The sequence below is a fragment of the Bombyx mori genome, chromosome 12 (assembly GCF_030269925.1).
Source record: "Bombyx mori chromosome 12, ASM3026992v2".
NCBI classification, from domain to species: Eukaryota; Metazoa; Arthropoda; class Insecta; order Lepidoptera; family Bombycidae; genus Bombyx; species Bombyx mori.
This window is the reverse complement of record NC_085118.1, coordinates 10,724,130-10,744,568: the sequence shown is the minus strand read 5'-3', so window position 1 is coordinate 10,744,568 and position 20,439 is coordinate 10,724,130. Positions and strand designations below refer to the sequence as shown.

The 20,439-nt window shown below is 38.0% G+C and overlaps 2 protein-coding genes across 5 annotated transcripts; one reads left to right on the top strand and one right to left on the bottom strand.

Annotated features, from left to right (window-relative positions):
- Positions 1 to 1,605: 1,605 nt before the first annotated feature.
- On the top strand, positions 1,606 to 12,266 carry LOC101744291 (WASH complex subunit 4). Its single transcript, XM_012696323.4, has 5 exons — positions 1,606 to 1,883; positions 2,051 to 2,217; positions 2,397 to 2,887; positions 3,000 to 5,138; positions 5,662 to 12,266. Exons 1-5 carry the CDS (start codon positions 1,606 to 1,608, stop codon positions 5,866 to 5,868), a joined length of 3,282 nt encoding a protein of 1,093 aa, XP_012551777.2. The 3' UTR covers positions 5,869 to 12,266.
- A 2,372-nt stretch (positions 12,267 to 14,638) lies between these two features.
- LOC110385082 (retrovirus-related Pol polyprotein from type-1 retrotransposable element R1 4) lies at positions 14,639 to 19,379 on the bottom strand. 4 transcript variants are annotated; one of them, XM_038014374.2, is made up of 2 exons: positions 15,766 to 19,379; positions 14,639 to 14,857 (listed from the first exon to the last, which is right to left on the bottom strand). In XM_038014374.2, the coding sequence occupies exon 1, from the start codon at positions 18,228 to 18,230 to the stop codon at positions 17,469 to 17,471; it is 762 nt and encodes a 253-aa protein (XP_037870302.2). In that variant the 5' UTR covers positions 18,231 to 19,379; the 3' UTR covers positions 14,639 to 14,857; positions 15,766 to 17,468. The 4 variants fall into 4 exon arrangements, with proteins under 4 accessions (XP_037870302.2, XP_037870301.2, XP_062527518.1 ...); XM_038014373.2 differs by having other exon boundaries at positions 14,639 to 14,771; XM_062671534.1 differs by having other exon boundaries at positions 16,287 to 19,379.
- Between the last annotated feature and the right edge of the window lie 1,060 nt (positions 19,380 to 20,439).

Here is a 20,439-nt window from a genome sequence, read left to right as displayed (position 1 = left end):
CAGTCTAGGGCTTTGAGGATTGTTTCTGGTGCCATGAAATCGAGTCCGGTTAATGCTCTGCAAATAGAATGTTGTGACCCTCCTTTAAACTTAAGACGTCAATATCTGTCCGATAGATTCATTTTTAGAATTGTTCAGTTCCATAATCATCCCCTCATTTCGAAACTAGAGTTTCTTTCTAAAAAAGTACCCTCTTCACATAAACCTTTACCTTGTCTGTTAAAAAGTTTCCTGAAATTCAAACAATTACAAGCCCCAACTCATTCTTTTCAGGTGCTTCCTTTATTTGGCGCTTCTTATGATTCTCTCTTACTTTCTCCAGTGATTTGCTTTTCTCTTGGCATTGAAAAATCTGATTTTAATGCCAATGAAAATTTTAATTGCAATGTCAATAGTAAATGGCCTAACTGGCATCAAATTTATACAGATGCATCTAAACACTCCAGTGGGTGTGTTGGTGTTGGAGTGTATCACAAACAGTACAACATAGTTCAGAAAATTAAATTACCTCCGGAATCATCGGTCTTTACCGGTGAATGTTTTGGACTATTAAAAGCTCTTGAATATGTGCTGTCTTTCAAACTAAAAAAAACCGTTGTATTTACTGATTCCTTAAGTGCATTACAGAGCTTAGCAAAATTTTCACTAAAACTTAACCCTTTTTTTCATGTAATATTTGAATGTAAGAGAAAGCTGTTGCACTGCCAATCACACAACTATTTAGTATCATTTTGTTGGGTACCTAGTCACTGTGGCATATCTGGAAATGTGAAAGCTGACAGTTTGGCCAACAGTGCTACTGTGACCGGTGACGTATACCCGTACAAGAATTTTGGCCATGATCTTGCTGCTTTGCCCGGCATATGCCTCCACAAATCGTGGAATATGTGTTGGGAAGAGAGCGGCCGGATTAAGGGTCGTTTCTTGTATGCTATACAGTCTTCCGTTCCCAGGAAGCCATGGTTTGCCAAATTGTCGTTTGGTAAAACCGCCACTTCTACTATAATTCGTATGCGTCTGGGACATAACAGCCTTCCAGTTCATTTGCACAAACTTGGTATCGTAACTGGTACCGCCTGTGAGTGTGGCGAGAGTTATTGTGACCTGAATCATATTTTCTTTGCTTGTTCTTTATATGATCATTCTTCCTTATATACTTCTTTAGTATCTGTCTCTGTTCCCCTTCCTACTAATATTTCTTTACTTCTTCGAGATTTTAATCCCCTTGTATATAGTATTTTAAGTAGGTTTATTTTAAATAATAACATTAAACTATAATTTTGATTTATTTTCCCTGTTATATAATTATTCTGATTTTTTTTGTAAATTCAATTCGTTCTAAATCATTTATGTTTTGTTGCGATAAGTTTCCTTCGTTTTTTATTATTTATAAACTGTAAATAAATAAAACGGCGAATTATAAAAACATTATTACTTGACGCTGGCTAATGCACAAAACGTGCCAGAGCCAAAAATAAAGAAGAAGAAGAATAAACATCAACAAAAAACATTTTAAACAGAATTATCGTAATTAATAGTCAACAAAAAGTACATAGTGATTATTTCTTTCAATATTATTTTAATCTGAAATACAAGTGCATAAAAATGAAAAGTGATTTCGAGAAAGAAAGTACAAGCAATATTTTAAAAAAATATGGCATATTTTTCAAGATGCAGTATCAGGTTTTGGCATTCAATTGCAATAATGAAATACTAGATGATAATAAAACATTTTTGCCGATTCAATTACTCATGAGTCCACACGAGCTCGTACCAATTACTGAGTTAGTAGTATCGGATAACACATTTATGACTAAAGTTTTGAGTGTGTTTACTTCCTTATGTGTTGAAGTAAATAACTTGAAAGAGGAAGCCTTTGAAAAGTGAGTTTTATTTATCGAGTTTCCGAAAATCCACAGTAATAATAGCTATGATTGAACTTTATAAAAATTCTCATTTTTATGAAGAAACATTCCACAGTTACGTCTAAGCAGAAGTGTAAACTTTTAATTATGCAAGTGAATGTAGCAATATTTTAATTGTGTTTCAGGTATTTTATCTACTTGGCTGCTTATGAAAAATATGAAACAGAAGATGTGAGTTCCCAGATGGAAATGATATGCTTACTCTGCGCATTTATCATTCGATGTGATGAAACTTTAAGAAACATGTGCAACCAAGTTTTTGCTTTGTTTTCCGATGGAACTGTTAATCTCAGTGAGTTTACTATTAATTATTTTTGTTCAATATTACATGGTTAAATTAGCATATTATTTTTTTATTTGATTAAATTTATGCTATCACTGAAAGTAGATAGCCCCGACATTAGTTGTAAATTTCGAATTATTAAAATGAAATTATTCATTAATGACCTTAATACTAACATGATATTGTAGATTGCATTCAACTACACTATATCATCAACCACATTGGAGAGATATTTACTATTCTTGTCTTACTTGAAATACTGATAGCCAATACTTCAATGCCCACAAATTGGAATAAATTTTGCAAAACATTAAAAACATACCATAACAAGAACTCGGCAGCTTTAGATATTACTGAAGAGAAATTTAATGCAATGATGGGGGCTATTAATAACATCACAGTCAAAATAATGAATGATGATATTGTACAAAAATCATTACAAAGTGTATCACTATTGAGAAAGAACTTGATTGACAAGAATTGTTCTATGATAGCAACAGAGTTTTCACACTACCTTAAACAGGGAATTATAAATTTGGACAAACTTGTACAGGAACAACCCAATGTTCGAAATATGTACAAATGTATTAAAATTAATAGTTTATTTGTATTGTCTTCACAATTGTTTGGTAATGTAGACAAGAAGATATTTAAGTCATTAGTGGAATTGAACACAAAGGTTGGTGTTAATTTTATTTATAGCAATTGTAACTTTTGTAACATTTACACATGGCACAGACAGAGAGCCAGCTGAAATGAATAAAGTTTATACAAACAGTCTTATTTTTCAGGCACACAGTGTTCATGTGATTGGAACAACTATGTGGTATCCTGAGCAATTTCTACAGAAACATGCCCCTGCACTTTGTGCAAAACAGGAAAAATTATCACAAACTATGTTGAAAACACGGCAATCGTATATCAATATGAAAAAAACTAGCCTATCTCGTGATATAATTAATCTTCAAATAGTATGTGGTCAATGGGTGTTAAATATTGAAGATTTCTTTTCTGCTGATCATCATAGGCTTAGTGCTGCTGAAATGAATTTACATTCCAGAACTCTTTTAAATGGCTTGGACCTAGCATCCAGAATCAATCATGAAGTTTTGACATTGATAAATTTACATCTTTCCCTTGGGATACCTCTTCCAAAGAGTATGTTAATGTTGGTATTTGAGATAATCAATATTTTAAAATCAATGCTGAATGCAATATCACGGCATAGAAGCCAAATAATTTTATCTATCAATATGGTCATTCAACATTTTGTATTCCAAGCAACATCAACAATATTAGAAGTAAAGAAATTATTAGTTTCAGACAAGAATTTCGCAAATAAAAGATTGGATGAACTTACATGCATCGTTATTGCAGAAAAAGCACTTCGTGGCGTAGCTACAATTGAACGAAATGTAGTAGCTAACACAGCACTGAGCTTTATACCTGAAAGTACTTATTTAGAAGACAGCTATGTAAAGCTTGGTTTGTTGTTAGAGAATGTTCAAACATTGACAAACTTGATGAAATCAATGGAAAGTTTTTGCAATTGCTCTTGGCTGTTCTGGCATCAGAACATATTTCCAATTTACTTTGATCAAAACTTTTCTATGCAATTGAGTACTTTAAAATTAAAATACTTCTTAATGGCCTTAGAAGACTGTACGGTGCTATTACATAAAACAGATAAATTATTTGATAGTAATATAAAAGAAGATTTTATGGAAACAGTTAAAAAGTACATGGAACAAAAATTTATCAAAGGTGCAAGTCAGAATATTGAAACAAATTTACGATTGCATATACATTCACATCTTCAACTTGATGTAATCAATCCATTTACTTTTGAAATGGTAAAAAAATTGCTTCTAGCAATTAATACTTTTAGAGTTCAGTACATTTACATGTGTGTTGTGCCATCAGTTGAACACTATCTTTCAACAATGTTCTACAACCTAACTACCGTTGTATTATCAGATTGGAAAACTTATGGTGAAATGAGACAAATGGCGAGACTAAAATTCAATTTAAAAACGGTTCAAGATAATCTCCCAACTCAGACTCTGGAGCAGGGCCTAGATATACTAGAGATTATGCGCAACATTCATATATTCGTTTCGAAGTATCTTTACAATCTAAACAATCAAATATTTATTGAAAGAAGCAGCAACAATAAACACTTGAGCTCAATTAACATTCGACATGTCGCCAATTCTATACGGACTCATGGTACTGGGATAATGAACACAACAGTGAATTTTACATACCAGTTTTTAAAAAAGAAGTTCTTTACATTTTCTCAGTTCATGTATGATGAACATATAAAATCCAGGTTAATTAAAGATCTTAGAATCTTCAAAGAAACCACTGATGGAAACTACAGCTACATGTATCCATTTAAAAATGCAGAAAGATTTAACAAGGGTATAAAGGTGTTGGGACTTTCAGAGGATGGACAGAGTTACTTAGATCTGTTTCGAGATCTTATTAGTCAAATTGGAAACGCCATGGGATATGTTAGGATGATTAGGTCAGGCGGCCGACATTGCTGTTCGGATGCGACTGTTTTCCTGCCAAATCTGGAAGATGTTGTTAATTTCAAAGAACTATGCCAAAAAGAGGCTCTTGGGCCCCAGACTGTTCAATCAGCGGAAATTCTAGATCAGAACACAAACGACCTTATTTCCAACTTTATTCAAGGAACTGAATATTTCAAGCTGCTGGTAGACGTGTTCTCACCCGTTTTCCGAAATCCTAAGAATGTTCATTTGAAGAATTTTTATATTATTGTTCCTCCATTGACACTTAATTTTGTGGAACATCTAATCTTGTCGAAAGATAAAATGTCGAAAAAGAATAAAATAGGAGCTGCTTTTACTGATGATGGTTTTGCTATGGGAATTGCTTACATACTGAAATTACTAGATCAGGTAATGTTAACAATTTCATCTGCTTATGAGTTATAGCAACACTCATGACGATCACTCTTCATGTCCCCATTCGATTCATCCATATATACCAACCTTACCTTATGTTACAACACATTTGTCTATGTAAAAGAAATTAAAAGAATTAAAATTTTCTAATGTAAATCTAAATCGCAAAACTAAGCGCGCTAAATTTATCACTCTATGTAATTAACATTAATAATTATTAATGAGAATGACATAATGTGAGCTAGCACGAGGTTTTCTCGATGAGAAGAGTTCATATGCAATGTAGCCCACAGACACAAATCGAACACTGAGTTTCTCGGCGGGTTGCAATTCCGATTTAGGAAAGCACTGCTAGAAACAAATCTGAGACAAAAACAATTGTTACCGCTTCAGTATAATATGGATCAGACCGAAATCACTTTCCATCGTGGGTGCAAAAGGATTGTCAGTCTTTCATAACAAAAAAAAATAGTTTTCCTTCTCAAGTACATATTAATATTGAACCTATTTTTTTTAGGATTCTAATTTTGAATCTCTACACTGGTTTGAATCAGTATGGAAACACATTGATGACGAAAGAAAGTTACTAGAAGAACAGAAAAACAAAGGAACCATTCAATTACAACAAGCCTTAGCATTGACCGAGAAGAAAATAAAAACATTAGAAGAAGAGTACAAACTCCTCTATTACAGTCTTACAAGTGCCAGAATATTTTTTCGTTAAATTATTTAAAGTCGGCGATGAGTGTTGAAGTCTACTCTATTTAAACTATTAATAGGCATATGCTGGGTTAAGTCCGGACGAAATCGTAAGCACTATAGCTGAGACGGCTTACCTGAAGCGTTCGTTTGGAGATCCACGCTGCACCATCTTGACAATAGGGATTCAAACAAATGTTGCTGATTTTGATTGAAAAGTGTTGTCATTCTTGTTCAATTTAAAAATCAACAAATGAACTCTTATAAAAAAAGCTACGGAAATATTTATCTAATATAATAACATATTGAGTTTAATAAGGACCAAAAAAAACATTATTTCTTGAAGGTATTTTCGGTTAATAAATAATAATTTAATTAAGTAACAGTGACTCAACGATTTCTGTTACCCCTTTCGTTCAGGCTATTCTAATTTCTATATATATATATTTATTGCTTTGTTGGATGGACGAGCTCACAGCCCACCTGATGTTAAGTGGTTACTGGAGCCCATGGACATCTACAACGTAAATGCGCCACCCACCTCGAGATATAAGTTCTAAGGTCTCAGTATAGTTACAACGGCTGCCCCACCCTTTGAACCGATATATTTGTAATGTCATGAGGTAAACTCTAATGAGATATTATTATCTTACACTGTAATTGTAGAGTAGAAGGAGGTGTTTAATACATGGACCACTGTGGTGCGTCATTTATGGTTTACGTCATCACGTTACAATAGCAAAATTTCAAAATATATAAAGAAATTCCAAAAAGTATTGCACTCACATTTTATAATGATCATCTTTAAATGCTTTTAGATTGTTTTTTGTCACATACCGCAAATATTAATCTAATATATCTGAATTGTAAAATAATTATATTTTATCAATTTATTGCGACCTACTTGTTATATTTCGAACAGTGTTTGGCACCGCAGTAAAAAGTTTAGTTGCAAAGCAACAGAGCTGTCATTTATATTTTTATAATTTTTAAATTTTGTTTCTAAAGTCATTATGGAATAAACTGTCAGCCATGAAAGTCGCATCATAATTTTATTTTATTGTAAAAATCTTCCTCCTCACAAATATAAATATCTAAATAAGAAACCGTCCGCTACATGGTCCATCGAGCCGAGATACCCAGGAAATAAGGGAAGTGATCAAAGTTTGATATTCAGGACATAATTTAGTGATGTGTAACCCATTACTCTGTTTTTTGTTTAGATTATTTATATTTATCATATTACAAGCTGGGTTAACTATGTGGTTTGTTTAATGTGTTTTTGTTGGCATTTTTTTGGTAATAGTCTATGTCTCTCACACTTGTAAAATTATTATTTAATTATTAATTATAGGTGCGTAGATAAGTGTGACTGTATAGTTCATTTTAGTTGTCATTATAGCTCAATTTTTCAATTATAACTTCTATCAATGCCAGATTAACTAGCCCGCTTCTGCCCAAATACTTCCAAAATGAGTGAGAAAGATCAAAAAGAGCTAGTTAAAAAACGAGCTAGTCTAAAAGGCCGATTGACTACATTCCGAAAGTACATCGAGGAATTGAGCGGTACGTTGAATCAGCAACAAGTAAATGAATTGCAATTAAGAATTGGTAAGATCGAATTATTATTTGAACAATATGACGTAGTACAAACTAAAATAGAATGCCTCGCTGACGATTTCAGCTCGCAAAGCACAGAGAGAGAAGATTTCGAATCGATTTATTACAAATCCCTTTCACAGGCTCAGGAGATTCTTTCTCGTAATTCTAAATTGTTACAAACCGATGCGCATAGTTTTGAGAGTTGTTCTCATGTGAGCAATCATCACCTGGTTAAATTACCTACCATTAACCTACCCAAATTTAATGGTTCATATAACAACTGGTTGGAATTCCATGACACCTTCAGTAGTCTTATACATTCGAACGAGGCGATAGGAGAAATTAATAAATTCCACTACCTCAGGGCCTCGCTAGAAGGCTCTGCTGCTGTACTACTTCAGGAGATTCAGTTCTCTGCCAGCAACTATTCTGTGGCGTGGAAGCTGTTATGTGAGAGGTACGATAATAAGCGCCTATTAATTCAAACACATGTTAATAATTTATTTAATATAGACGCAATAAAGAGTGAATCTTCGTTTAATTTAAGACGTTTCATAGATCAGCTGAATAAAAGCCTGAGAGCTTTAGAGTCGCTAGGCGAACCGACTGATCATTGGGACACTCTTCTCATCCACATGATGAGTCGTAAAATCGAACAGAAGACGCTGCGTGAATGGGAAGAGTGCAAAGGTCGTCTTGATAAAGAAAAGCCCATTTCTTTGTCCATATTTCTCGATTTCATTCGTAACCGGGCCGATCTTTTAGAAACGATGGAATTTACTTGCCCTAACCTTCCTCACACACAAGTTCAGCCACCACAGTCGCCTAAAGGTCAGAAAATTAAAACATTAGTTTCTGTCTCCGGAACGCAGCCGTCGTCGAGTGGCGGCGCTAGTATTATTTCTGGTTCCGGTACAACATCGTGCCCACACTGTAAGGGTGAGCATTATCTTTATAATTGCGATAAATTTCTGAGCCTTAATAGTGAGCAGAGATGGGAATTAATTCCTCAGCTCAAGGTGTGTTACAACTGCTTTCGTAGTGGTCATTATTCGAATCGCTGCAGAAAAGGTGGTTGTACTTTATGTAAGCGTAGGCATAATACGCTGCTGCACACCTCTTTTAATAATAAACAGAGAATTAATCAGCCCGCTCCTAGGCATGACACTACGGCAATCGCTTCCGCCATCCAGCCTGAACCTCCTGGTAACCACGGCCTAACGTTAGCCACGTATTCTGCCGCCGCACCTTCAGAGATTAGTAAAAATGGTATATTTGCGACGGCTCTCGTTAAAATTGTCGATAGTAATGGTCACGAGCACATCATACGTGCTCTTCTGGATTGTGCGAGTTCGTCTTGCATCATTAGTGAGAAAACTGGTCGCTTATTGAATGCCAAGTATATTAATATAGATAAACCTATTTTCGGCATCGATAAGACTAGAACTAACACTTCAAAAATGTGTTGTTTCTTTCAGTTCACGCACTGAAAATTATTCCAAATGTCTTCTTTGTTATGTATTGCCGTCCATAACTGATGACGTGCCTTGCCATTCATTTGATGTTTCGCATTTAAATATTCCCGCTAATATTATTTTAGCTGATCCCCAATTTTATATGGCGTCAGAAATTGACATGATAATTGGATCTAATATCTTTTGGGATCTGCTCGGGACGCGAAAGATCAATCTGGGAGATAACATCTCTATCCTCTGGGAAACTCGACTTGGCTGGTTGGTGGTTTCCGGGGATCTAAGTGATGGTCATGGATATGCTCCCCTAATGTGCAACTTTACAAAACTTACAGACATTTCTCAAGATCTTGATCTCGGCGTTGATGACACTCAGAACTTGCTGTCGCGGTTCTGGCAGCCGAAGGAAGTCGGCCTTAAGTCATCATACTCCGAGGAGGAACGAAAATGTGAAGAACATTTCGTTAAAAATACGAAGCGTCTAGCTGATGGTTGTTTTCGTGTGCGTGTACCCTTAAAACGATCTGCGGACTGGTTAAGTGACGGACAACTCTAGTTACCTTGCCGTAATGTCTTAAGCAGATCGGCCTTAAATGCAGTGACAAGAAGATCTCAGAGATCATCATTCACGACTTCTACGTGAATGATTTCCTCACGGGGTCTGACTCATTTCAGGAGGCGTTGGACATTAAGAAAAAGTTGCCGCCGCAGAGCTCGCCTGCGCCAGGATGCCTCTGCGCAAGTGGAAGTCCAACGATCCTCTACTCTGTCTTACTAGTGATCCGTGCGACGATAGTTCGTCCCTCAGTTTAAATATCGGATCCCTTGAGTCGTGTAAGACATTAGGCCTCAATTGGCAGACAGCCACAGATGAGTTTTCTTTCTCTGTCGATTCGTGTGAAGCCTCGCCTTCTACGAAATGCTCTATGCTTTCTGTCACTGCACGCATTTTTGATCCCATGGGGTTAGTTTCTCCCTGCATCGTTCCTATTAAAATACTATTGAAGCGGCTATGGGTTCATAAGGTTATCATGGGACGAACAGCTCCCATTTGAAATAGCCAAAATTTGGGCTAATTTAATTAAAAGTCTTCCGCTTTTAAATAATTTACGCATCCCTCGCCTTATTGGTTGCGAGGCTTATACTTACGTGGATCTCCACATGTTTACAGATGTGTCGCAAAGCGCATATGGTGCTTGCCTTTACGTGCCAAGCGCGGACGTGTATGGACGAATCAAGGTCTCGTTACTTATTGCCAAAAGTAAAGTAGCTCCATTAAAGCTAACGACGATCCCTCGGTTGGAGCTCTGCGGGGCTCTGGTAGGAGTGCGCCTCTATGAGAAGGCTATTGATTCACTCCGGGTTCAGGTCAGGCATACTACTTTTTGGACTGACTCGACGATTGTGTTAGGCTGGCTTAAAATGTTGCCTAGTAAATTACAGCCTTTCGTTCGCAATCGTACGGTGGAGATCATGGAGAAAACCGTGAACTGTACCTGGCGTCATGTTCCCACTGATGAAAACCCTGCTAATCATATTTCTCGCGCCGTCGAAGTCGTAAATTTGCAGGGTCTAGATCTGTGGTGGTCAGGTCCTCAATTTCTGCAGCAAGACTGCTCTCAGTGGCCTTCCAATTCAGGCCGGTACAGCGACTCCAAACTCCCTGAAGTTCGTCCTGAAGTCTCGTTGCACCTTTCAGTTCCACGTGATGATTCATTTATTGATTTCAGCCGATTCTCAAACCTGTCTCGACTAAACCGTGCTGTAGCCTATGCATTGAGATTCATAAATGTATGCAGAAAGCTATATCCATAAATCAGTCATTTAAGCTCTAAAGAGTTACAGAACGCTTTGAACTTGATTATTAGGAAAGCTCAGTCTGATTCGTTTGTCGAATACAAGCTCCTAACTCAGGGACATTCGTTATCTCCTAAAAATCCCCTCAACAAGTTCAATGTCTTTCTTGATGACGCTCAAATTATGCGTGTTGGTGGCAAGTTTGGAAACGCGTCGGAGTTTTCGTATGAGAAAAAATATCCTATAATCCTACAGTCCACTCACATTCTCACAAAACTCGTATTCAAGGCTGAACATATTAGGCTTATGCACGCTGGACCCCAACTATTATTAGCTTCTATAAGAGAAGTCCACTGGCCTATTGGCGGTCGCAATTTGGCCAAGACCACTTACCATAATTGTATAAGATGTATTCGCATGCGAGCACAAACAGTTACTCCTCTTATGGGAAATTTACCTGTGCACCGCCTCACTCCTGGTCGCCCGTTCGAGTGTGTAGGCATCGACTACGCTGGACCCATCTCGTCCGCTAACCGCCTTAGTCGAGGTTGTAGAATCGTTAAGGTCTACATCGCGATTTTTGTATGTTTCAAAACAAAGGCGATCCATATCGAATTAGTAGGTGATTTAACCAGCAATAGTTTTCTCTCTGCGCTACGCCGGTTTGTATCGCGGAGAGGTAAGGCTACTCATATATATTCGGACAATGGTACATCATTCGTCGGTGCGTATAAATAAATCGGTACATTCTTAAAATCCAATTGCAATTCTTTGCCTGATGCTTTGGTCGAAGAAGGTATTAACTTCCACCTGTGTCCACCTTACTCTCCTCATTTTGGGGGTCTTTGGGAGGCGGGGGTTAAATCTATTAAATTCCATATGCACAGAGTATTGGGAAATTGTAATTTAACTTATGAGGAATTGATCACTGTCCTAACGCAAATCGAAGCAATATTGAATTCTCGGCCGCTGACTCCACTATCAAGCGATCCCGATGACATGATGCCGCTTACTCCTGGGCATTTTCTCATTGGCCAGCCCCTTACTGCAATGCCTGCTGCTGAGTACAAGGACTGCCGGCTAAGCAATCTCACCAGGTTCCAGCGGTTAGAGCTTATGCGACAACATTTTTGGGCCAGATGGTCAAAGGAATACATTAGTGAGCTGCAGCAAAGAACAAAATGGCGCACCAATCAGTCATCGCTGAAGCTTCACAGCCTGGTTGTGGTGAAGGAAGACAATCTCCCGCCACTTAAATGTAGACTGGACCACATAGTAGCTGTCTATCCAGGGTCCGACGGAGTCAACCGGGTCGCAGACATTCGTACCTCAAGCGGAGTCATCAAGAGATCTTTTAATAAGATTTGTCCCCTGATTGCGGATTAGTTTTGGGTTGAAAGGAAACCTTTCAACATCCGGGGGCATGTTTGGCACCGCAGTAAAAAGTTTAGTTGCAAAGCAACAGAGCTGTCATTTATATTTTTATAATTTTTAAATTTTGTTTCTAAAGTCATTATGGAATAAACTGTCAGCCATGAAAGTCGCATCATAATTTTATTTTATTGTAAAAATCTTCCTCCTCACAAATATAAATATCTAAATAAGAAACCGTCCGCTACAAACAGTCAACTTCAGATTTTACTCTACTTACTAGTTTACATGTTCATTTACTTTACTTATTAGGGCAAACTAAGAAATATATTTATCCAGAATTCAGTAGTATTTTTAGTCAATACATTTGTAACTAACGTCCCATTAGTGACACTTCTACTCTATCCTTTTATCCATATCCGATCCAGCCGAACGGGCAACGCAAAGCAACCGTCGCCCAAAACATATGGGCTTATGGGCTATTATTATTTATTTATGGGCTTCGGTAACCACTTATCACCACGTGGGCCGTGAGCTCGTCCGCCCAACTATGCAAAAAAAAGATGTTTTAGGCATCCCTTGGATCCACTCTCGGTGCTTTTGGGCTCTTCAAGCACTGGTCACCGTCTAAGAGTTGAGGAGCGAACTAACCCACTGAGTTTCTCGCCGGATCTTCTCGCGATTCGGAACCGGTGGTAGATATTGCGAAGTCTTGCTCTTGCTAGTGCTACAAATTTTCTCAGGTCGAACCCATGATTTCAACTACCCATCCACTGGGTAGTTGAGTTCAATAATTAGCAACTTCTTAAGCTACCAGTGAATAGGTAGGGGAAAAAATCATATTAATCATATATCGTTCTATTACTTAATATGTGCAACCCTGAACAAAAAAAGAATAAAGTATTTTATTACTACATATAAAAATTTATGAGTGGTCGTGAGACCTCATCTGTTGCGTTTGCCGGAGCGCAGTCACCAGAACAATAATATTGCCACTCGTTTTGAAACAAAAGGTCTCTCAATTGTATCGTTTAATGGTTGTCGTATTTTTCAAAACGAAACTGATATATTTTTAGCGGCAGAAATAGACAGGATGATGTTACTTACTCTTTTATTTATTTATTGCTTAGATGGGTTGACAAGCTCACAGCCCACCTGGTGTTAAGTGGTTACTGGAGCCCATAGACATCTACAACGTGAATGCGCCACCCACATTGAGATATAAGTTCTAAGGTCTCATTAAAGTTGCTACGGCTGCCCCGCCCTTCAAACCGAAACTTATTACTGCTTCATGACAGAAATAGGCGGCGCGGCGTGATGGTACCTACCCGTGCGGACTCGCAAAAGGTCCTAACACCAGTAATTACGCAAATTATAATGTTGCGGGTTTGATTTTTATTACACGATGTTATTCCTTCACCGTGGAAGTCAATCGTGAACATTTGTTAAGTACATTTTTCATTACAAAAATTAGTACCCACCTGCGGGATTTTAACACCGTTGCATCGCTAGATAAGATTGCACCGGACATCTTATCCTTTAAGCCAGGACGACTTCAATAGGCTCTACCATGAGTAAATGGTGCTATTTAATACATTGAGAACCCTGCTGCTGCATTCTCCAGTGAATCTTAGTCACGGAAAAAGTGTGATATTATCAATGCCGACACAACAGCAATCACTTAAATGTTTTTTTCATTGCATAGTACTCAAAATTTATTAAGTATCTATCGTCTGCGAATAAGGGATGGAGGATTGCAGTGTCCCTTTGCGTTGCTACTAAACCATATTTTCTTCTGTCTTTGAGTAATCAACTTTTATTTTATTGCCCTTGTAGGTTAAGTACTTTCCACAAGCCTCGTTTGAAGAAGGACATGTCATAGCTCTCGGGAAACACCGCGAAGGGGAGCTATTAGCTCGCGCTGTCATAACCCTTCTCCATCCCGCCATGAGTTAGGGGTAGCGACCGCGATCATCATAAGAAGCACGGCCACCTGAAAAAACAAACTACATCGATCACAATGAGCTAATTGCCAAGGCTGTTCCATGATAGTTCCATTCCAATAGATCGGAATGCGCCAACCACTCGACCTAAGTATCAACTTTAGAGAACCATAGCGCGTCATCTCGCCCTAAAGCTGACCATCGAGGAAGATACAAAAATGCGTACCTACTTAACCAAACCCAAGAAGTGTTCATGCAGGAATTTAATTTTGTAGACGGATGATAACAATTTCTGCCGCGAATTAGGCACGTATTCAAAGCCGCTATACAATACGTCTAAGGCTCCGTGTCTTAAGACAAGCTTAAGCGCCCCACTGGCCTATTCACATTGTGATTTGTATGGACTCTGATAATCATGATACCGATACCAGATGGGCCGTGAGGATGTTCACTATCTAGACTAAAAACCAATACCCTAAACATATGAAATATCATAGTAAAGTTGTAAAAATAGGTCAGAACTTGGCTGGCATTGCTGACAATAACAACTCACCATTAGGTGGCCATATGTTCATTGGCCTAAAAATGTGTGTATGTAATAAATAAAACATTTATACAAATAATAACTATTTATTCATTTATACTGTCTGCCGCTATTTGATGTAGCTCCATAAGTGTACCATACTCAAGTTGATCCTCTAACTGTTTGGCTTTCTGTATTAAAGTATCACCCGCACCTTCTCCTTGAATATAAGAAAGAAGTCTTCTCATTGCTTGATATGCTTCCATAACTGATGTTGACTGCATATTCTTATCCAAAATAATTTCTCTGGTATTCAAAGCATATTTATCAGATTGATTCAAATTAAAGCATGGTATTTTTGCATCGCATAATATGTATTTATCTAATGCACTTGGAGTTAAATTAACATCTAAATTAATGTTATTTTCTTTACACCACTTAGTGATACTGTGATCACCATCATCACCAGATTCTATATTAAACAATAAACTACCATCATCAAGAGGAGAAAATAACAATCGAATATATCTATTTGAAACATAATACCAAGCTAAACTCATGAGGTGAATGTAATCTACAACTGTAAGTTGATCAGGTTCATAATTTTGTAAAATTGTTTTATTGATTAAATTTTTCCTATAATGAAATTTAAAACACTCAATTATTTTTTCAGATGCCTTCAGAACATATATATAATGGGTTATGTTTAAAATTCTAATATTTTCACATCCTAGGTAAGGAATGAAATTATTAGGTACATTCAATAACAGGAATATAGATTTATTTTCAGCTTTTAACTCAATATCCCACTTTTTTAAATAATTTGACAATACAAACTGATTCATCTGTGGCTGAGCACCATTATAGTAAATAATTGGAAGACTGCAAACATTTACATCTAAAATTTCTTGTCCCACAATAACTAATTGTTTTTTATCATTTCCGGTGGCATTGGTAACTAGAAATACGCAAGCAAAATTATCTATATTTTCTCCATTGACATACTTTTTCAAGTCATACTTATAAGTCAATGAGCAGACAGCTCCAATATATAAATCATCCATATTTTTTTTATGTAGAAAATTTAGCCATTCTTCTTTTGCTGAGAGAGAACATTTAATGTATGATTTGTAAGCAATAATGTTATGTCGTAGTCTAAAATCTAATAGCCAGTCTTTAGTACATGTAGAAGATATTTTATTGAGAGTTCTTACTAGATTTGTTGCTTTACTCTGCAACTGCTCTTCATTTATAGTATTTCCATTTTGAGTTTCTGATTTAAACCATTCAAAGAGAACTTTATCGAGGTCTACAGAACGTACATCTTGTACTAGTGTGCTGTATGTCTGTGTGTACTTGTGTAAAATATACTCTTTCTTCCTGTACATATTACTTATTGTTTGGGGATTCACACCATATTTTTTTGCGATTTCCATCTTGCATTGACCATTATCTAAAGCGTTAATTATTTGTAACTTTGTCAAAGGACCTATTTTTTTATATCCTTTCTTGGGAAAGATATGCATTAATTGAGATAGATCTTCTTCGTTCTTAGTACCAGGGTTCCAAAACGACATCCTTACACTGTTTTTATTTGAAAAACTGAATTTCAATTGGATACCGACATACGTGTTATATTTAATAAGAACCTTTTTCTCAAGGCGTTCAAGTAATTTTAATAATTTTTATTCATCTATCAGCACTGTAAAATGTAAGCAATAAAATTATTGTATACCTTTCATATACATTTGAATAGTGTGGTACTCATCAAATAAGCAGGTATACGAAATTGACATTACAATGACATATATCATACTACTCAATAAAGATGTGTGGTTCCTGTTGTTCCTGAGTGAATGATATTAAAGATATAGATTACTCACCCCGATAGAATGTATTGAATCACTAACTCACACTAGCTCCGACTATTTTTTTAATTTTTTTATTGCTTAGATGGGTGGACGAGCTCACAGCCCACCTGGTGTTAAGTAATTACTGGAGCCCATGGACATCTATAACGTAAATGCGCCACCCACCTAGAGATATAAGTTCTAAGATCTCAGTATAGTTACAATGGCTGCCCCACCCTTCAAACCGAAACGCATTATTGCTTCACGGCAGAAATAGGCAGGGCGGTGGTACCTACCCGCGCGGACTCAGAAGAGGTCCTACCTCCAGTAATTACGCAAATTATAATTTTGCGGGTTTCACTTTTATTACACGACGTTATTCCTTCACCGTGGAAGTAAATCGTGAACATTTGTTGAGTACGTAATTCATTAGAAAAATTGGTACTCGCCTCGGATCCCGATGGTACCCGCCTTAACTCAGTTGTAGCTCACTAGATCACCAGCTCATTTGTCTCATGACATGTATCGTTCAATTGATGAGCGAATGAAAGAAAAATGAATGAGTGAGATAAATGCATATTGTGCTTCACGTTTTTTTTTTTTTTGGTCAGGAGGAAATCGCCGGACTTCCGCCCTTTTCTGGGGATACTGGGCGGGGTATGTCAGAGTCGAACTGACTAAAACCTCCTGTCGCTCAACAACCAACGTCCAAACCTCGCATGAGACAGAACTCATGACAAGGCAAAGGGGGGAAAGTGAAGCGTTTAGTGCGGAGCACATCTCTCCCATCACCCTCCCCCTCGGAACGCCGGACTGGGGGTCGTCGGCGCCACGACCACCAGCCCTCTCGGTCGGCAGACTGTCCGAAGCCCGCCTAGATGGCGCCGGTTAGAGTGGGTTACCCTACGGAATACCCCGCTGGGCCAGAACCAGCGTGGGTCGAGGATAGCCGGCCTTCCATCACCCGGATGCTCTTGCGTAAAACGCGTGCAGAGCAGCTTGCACGTCGTCTTCTTAGGCCCCCCTCGCCGGTCCCCAGACCGACATGTGAGGGGGACCCGAAACACTTAGAGGGCCAGGGCTTGGGCGAAATCCGCCTCCCTGGCCCCCGCTCGACGGCGGCGGGATTGTGCGTCTCTCACGCGCCCCGCCGCCTCCTTCTGCGAGATGGTGCACTCGCAGAAGTCGAGCATCGCCTTCCACGACTCGTCGTCGCCAAGCATCGATGCCACAACACTCGACAACGACAAGTCGGTTCCTATTTTTGTGACGAGGACACGGCGCCACCCCTCCCATGCGGGGCAGGCGACGAGCGTATGCTCTGCCGTGTCCAAGTCGCAACCACAATGGTGGCACTCTGCCGTCGGCTCGGCTGTGATCCGGTGCAGGAACTCACCGAAACAACCATGCCCAGTGAGCACCTGCGTGAGCCGGAAAGTGAGGCGTCCTCTCTCACGATTCACCCAATCCACAAGGACCGGGCGAATCGCCTCGACGGTCCTACGACCAGCCGAAGGATTAGCCAGCCGTCTGGACCATGACTCCAGCACGGACCGCCGAGATTGGGCCCTCCGCGCTCTGACCACACTGGGGCTGGGACGCGCCACGCCCCGGGCACGAAGTTCAGCCCGCCACTTATAGTCAGCGGCGAGCGCCTCCGCTTCCAGAACCCAAGGCGGCGTCCCAGCCAGTACACACGCCGCCTCAAAGGAGATGGTGCGATAACCACGGATGACCCTGACCGCGATGGTGCGTTGCAGCCGTTGCAGCAGCTTCGCCACCCCCACGGCCAGGGACTGGCCCCACACGGGCGCCCCGTATAGGGCCATTGATCGCACCACCCCCGTATAGAGACGGCGCGTCACCTGGTCAGGCCCCCCGACGTTGGGCAGAAGCCGGCTTAACGCGCCGGCCACCCCCAACAAACGAGGGACCAGGTTCTGAAAGTGAGCACGGAAGGTCCAATGTGCTTCACGCTAATTTCGTTTCGACGTATTCGGTTGTCAAGGAAAAATGTACATTATTTCTATAGAAGCAAAGCTTAACATAACTCATGTTTTTTTTAAACTAAATTTATATTGCTTTATTCCTACATAAAAAGGTAACTATTAATTTTCAAAGTTAATATTACGAATAATGCGATGCTATATCAAAAACAATATATATTTTTAAGTTTCTTAACGTGCTTAGTTCTATGGTAAGCAGCATGATGTAAATATTCATAAAACAGTGTAAACATACTATATTGTGTATTAGTAAGTGCATATAATATAATAATATAGGCCCTGACATTTACAAACTGAACTGACCATTGTAAATATTCCAATACAAAGTGAGTGATATATGTATACTGAGCTAAGTGATCTAGACGAAGAAATGAAATAATTGAGAGAGCAATCAATTGAATTGGATCACTGAGCTAGTGATCTAAATGAATGATATATAACTTTAGAGCGAAGTGATATTATGTATCTATCTTTTCAGCTCAGTGATACATTTTGCACATCATTACTATAATATATTAGTTTGTGATTATTTGATATTAGGCAAATTACATACATCCTGTATTATCTATGCTGTATCACAGATTATATTAGTGGTCGTATTTTAGCGGGAACGCGAGAAGTGAAATTGTGTGATTTGTTTTATTTTGTCTATTTAGTGTTTCTTCAGGTTTAAATGTGTAATAACGGTGGTTTATTAACTTTTTAATATCTGTGAAAGTGCACAAATGTGGGAAAATGAAACAAAGCCGCTAGACGTAACTTCTCGTGATCCTACCAAAAAGTCCACTGAAAAAATCTCAGTAAATGATGACCATTTTATTGAGATTATATTTCATCCTGTATCATATCATCTCATTTGATTTAATTTCATTCGAATTGATTAATGTCTCTAATTAATCATTTTCATTTCATTTCATTTCACTCCATATTATCATTGTTCATAAAAATAATAATATATTAATAAAATAAGACATGACCTAAGGGTCTTAGTTACCAGGTTATAAAATCCCTTTAAAAATATTCTATTAATTTAATTAGCACATTCGGCCAAAATAATATTTTCTACCATTTGGAATGCAAATGTGATATTAATAGCGTTACATTTATAGAGTCCTCATAATCCTATTAATTTCGACTTTCGGTAGGTTATTCAAATTTTGTTCTTTTCAAGAGATATTGCCGTATTATTTTGATTGAACATGCAGTTAAATAGATTTATACATTATAGGTACGGTAGATACGCAAGTTGCTCTCTATCTGGTGATAGGAGATCAATATTTTCTACCAGTCCACGTGAATATTTTCTACCACCCTGACTAATTCGGACTCGACGCAATCATACGTTTTGCTTTGAACGGTGGGCTGCCGTTAAACAATTTAATTGGACTTGGACCAAATGTCTCAAGGTGGGTGGCTGTAGATTCCGAGAATATCTTTTGTCAGTTGGGTCATGAGCTATTTTACATTTCTAGAGCAATAGACAATATAATATTATTACAATTTAATATTTATTTATATGACTATTTATATCACACAAAAATTGCAACTCCTTTTTCAAAGGTATTACGTCAAGAAGAAAAGGCCTCGCTGGGTTTGAAAACTGTTCGAATGAATCCTTCCCGAAATTATTTTTTGTGAACAAATGTTATTTTTGTTTTCAGCGAGTTAGGTCAAGATATGAAACGCTCGTAATAGTCCAGGAAATGACCGTTATTAATGCGCGATGTTTGTTTCTTAATTCTTGAAGTTTGATTCAATCTTCCAATTGTTCAAATTAAAACGATTCAGTCAATGACGCTCTAATAAATTAAATTTCATCAAATTATTCTGCCACGTTGGGTAAATGGTATATCTCAAAGTAGGAAGTCGATCGAGAAAATTTTGCAATATTGTTGATACTGATAAAATTCCAAACTACCCGCAATACTTTTAAATCCGAAGCTATTTCAAATTCCAAATCTGTGACTTTTAAACCGGTTTTTAATAAAACATGCAATTCGCTAGCTTCTGGCTTAACACATTGACACTGGAT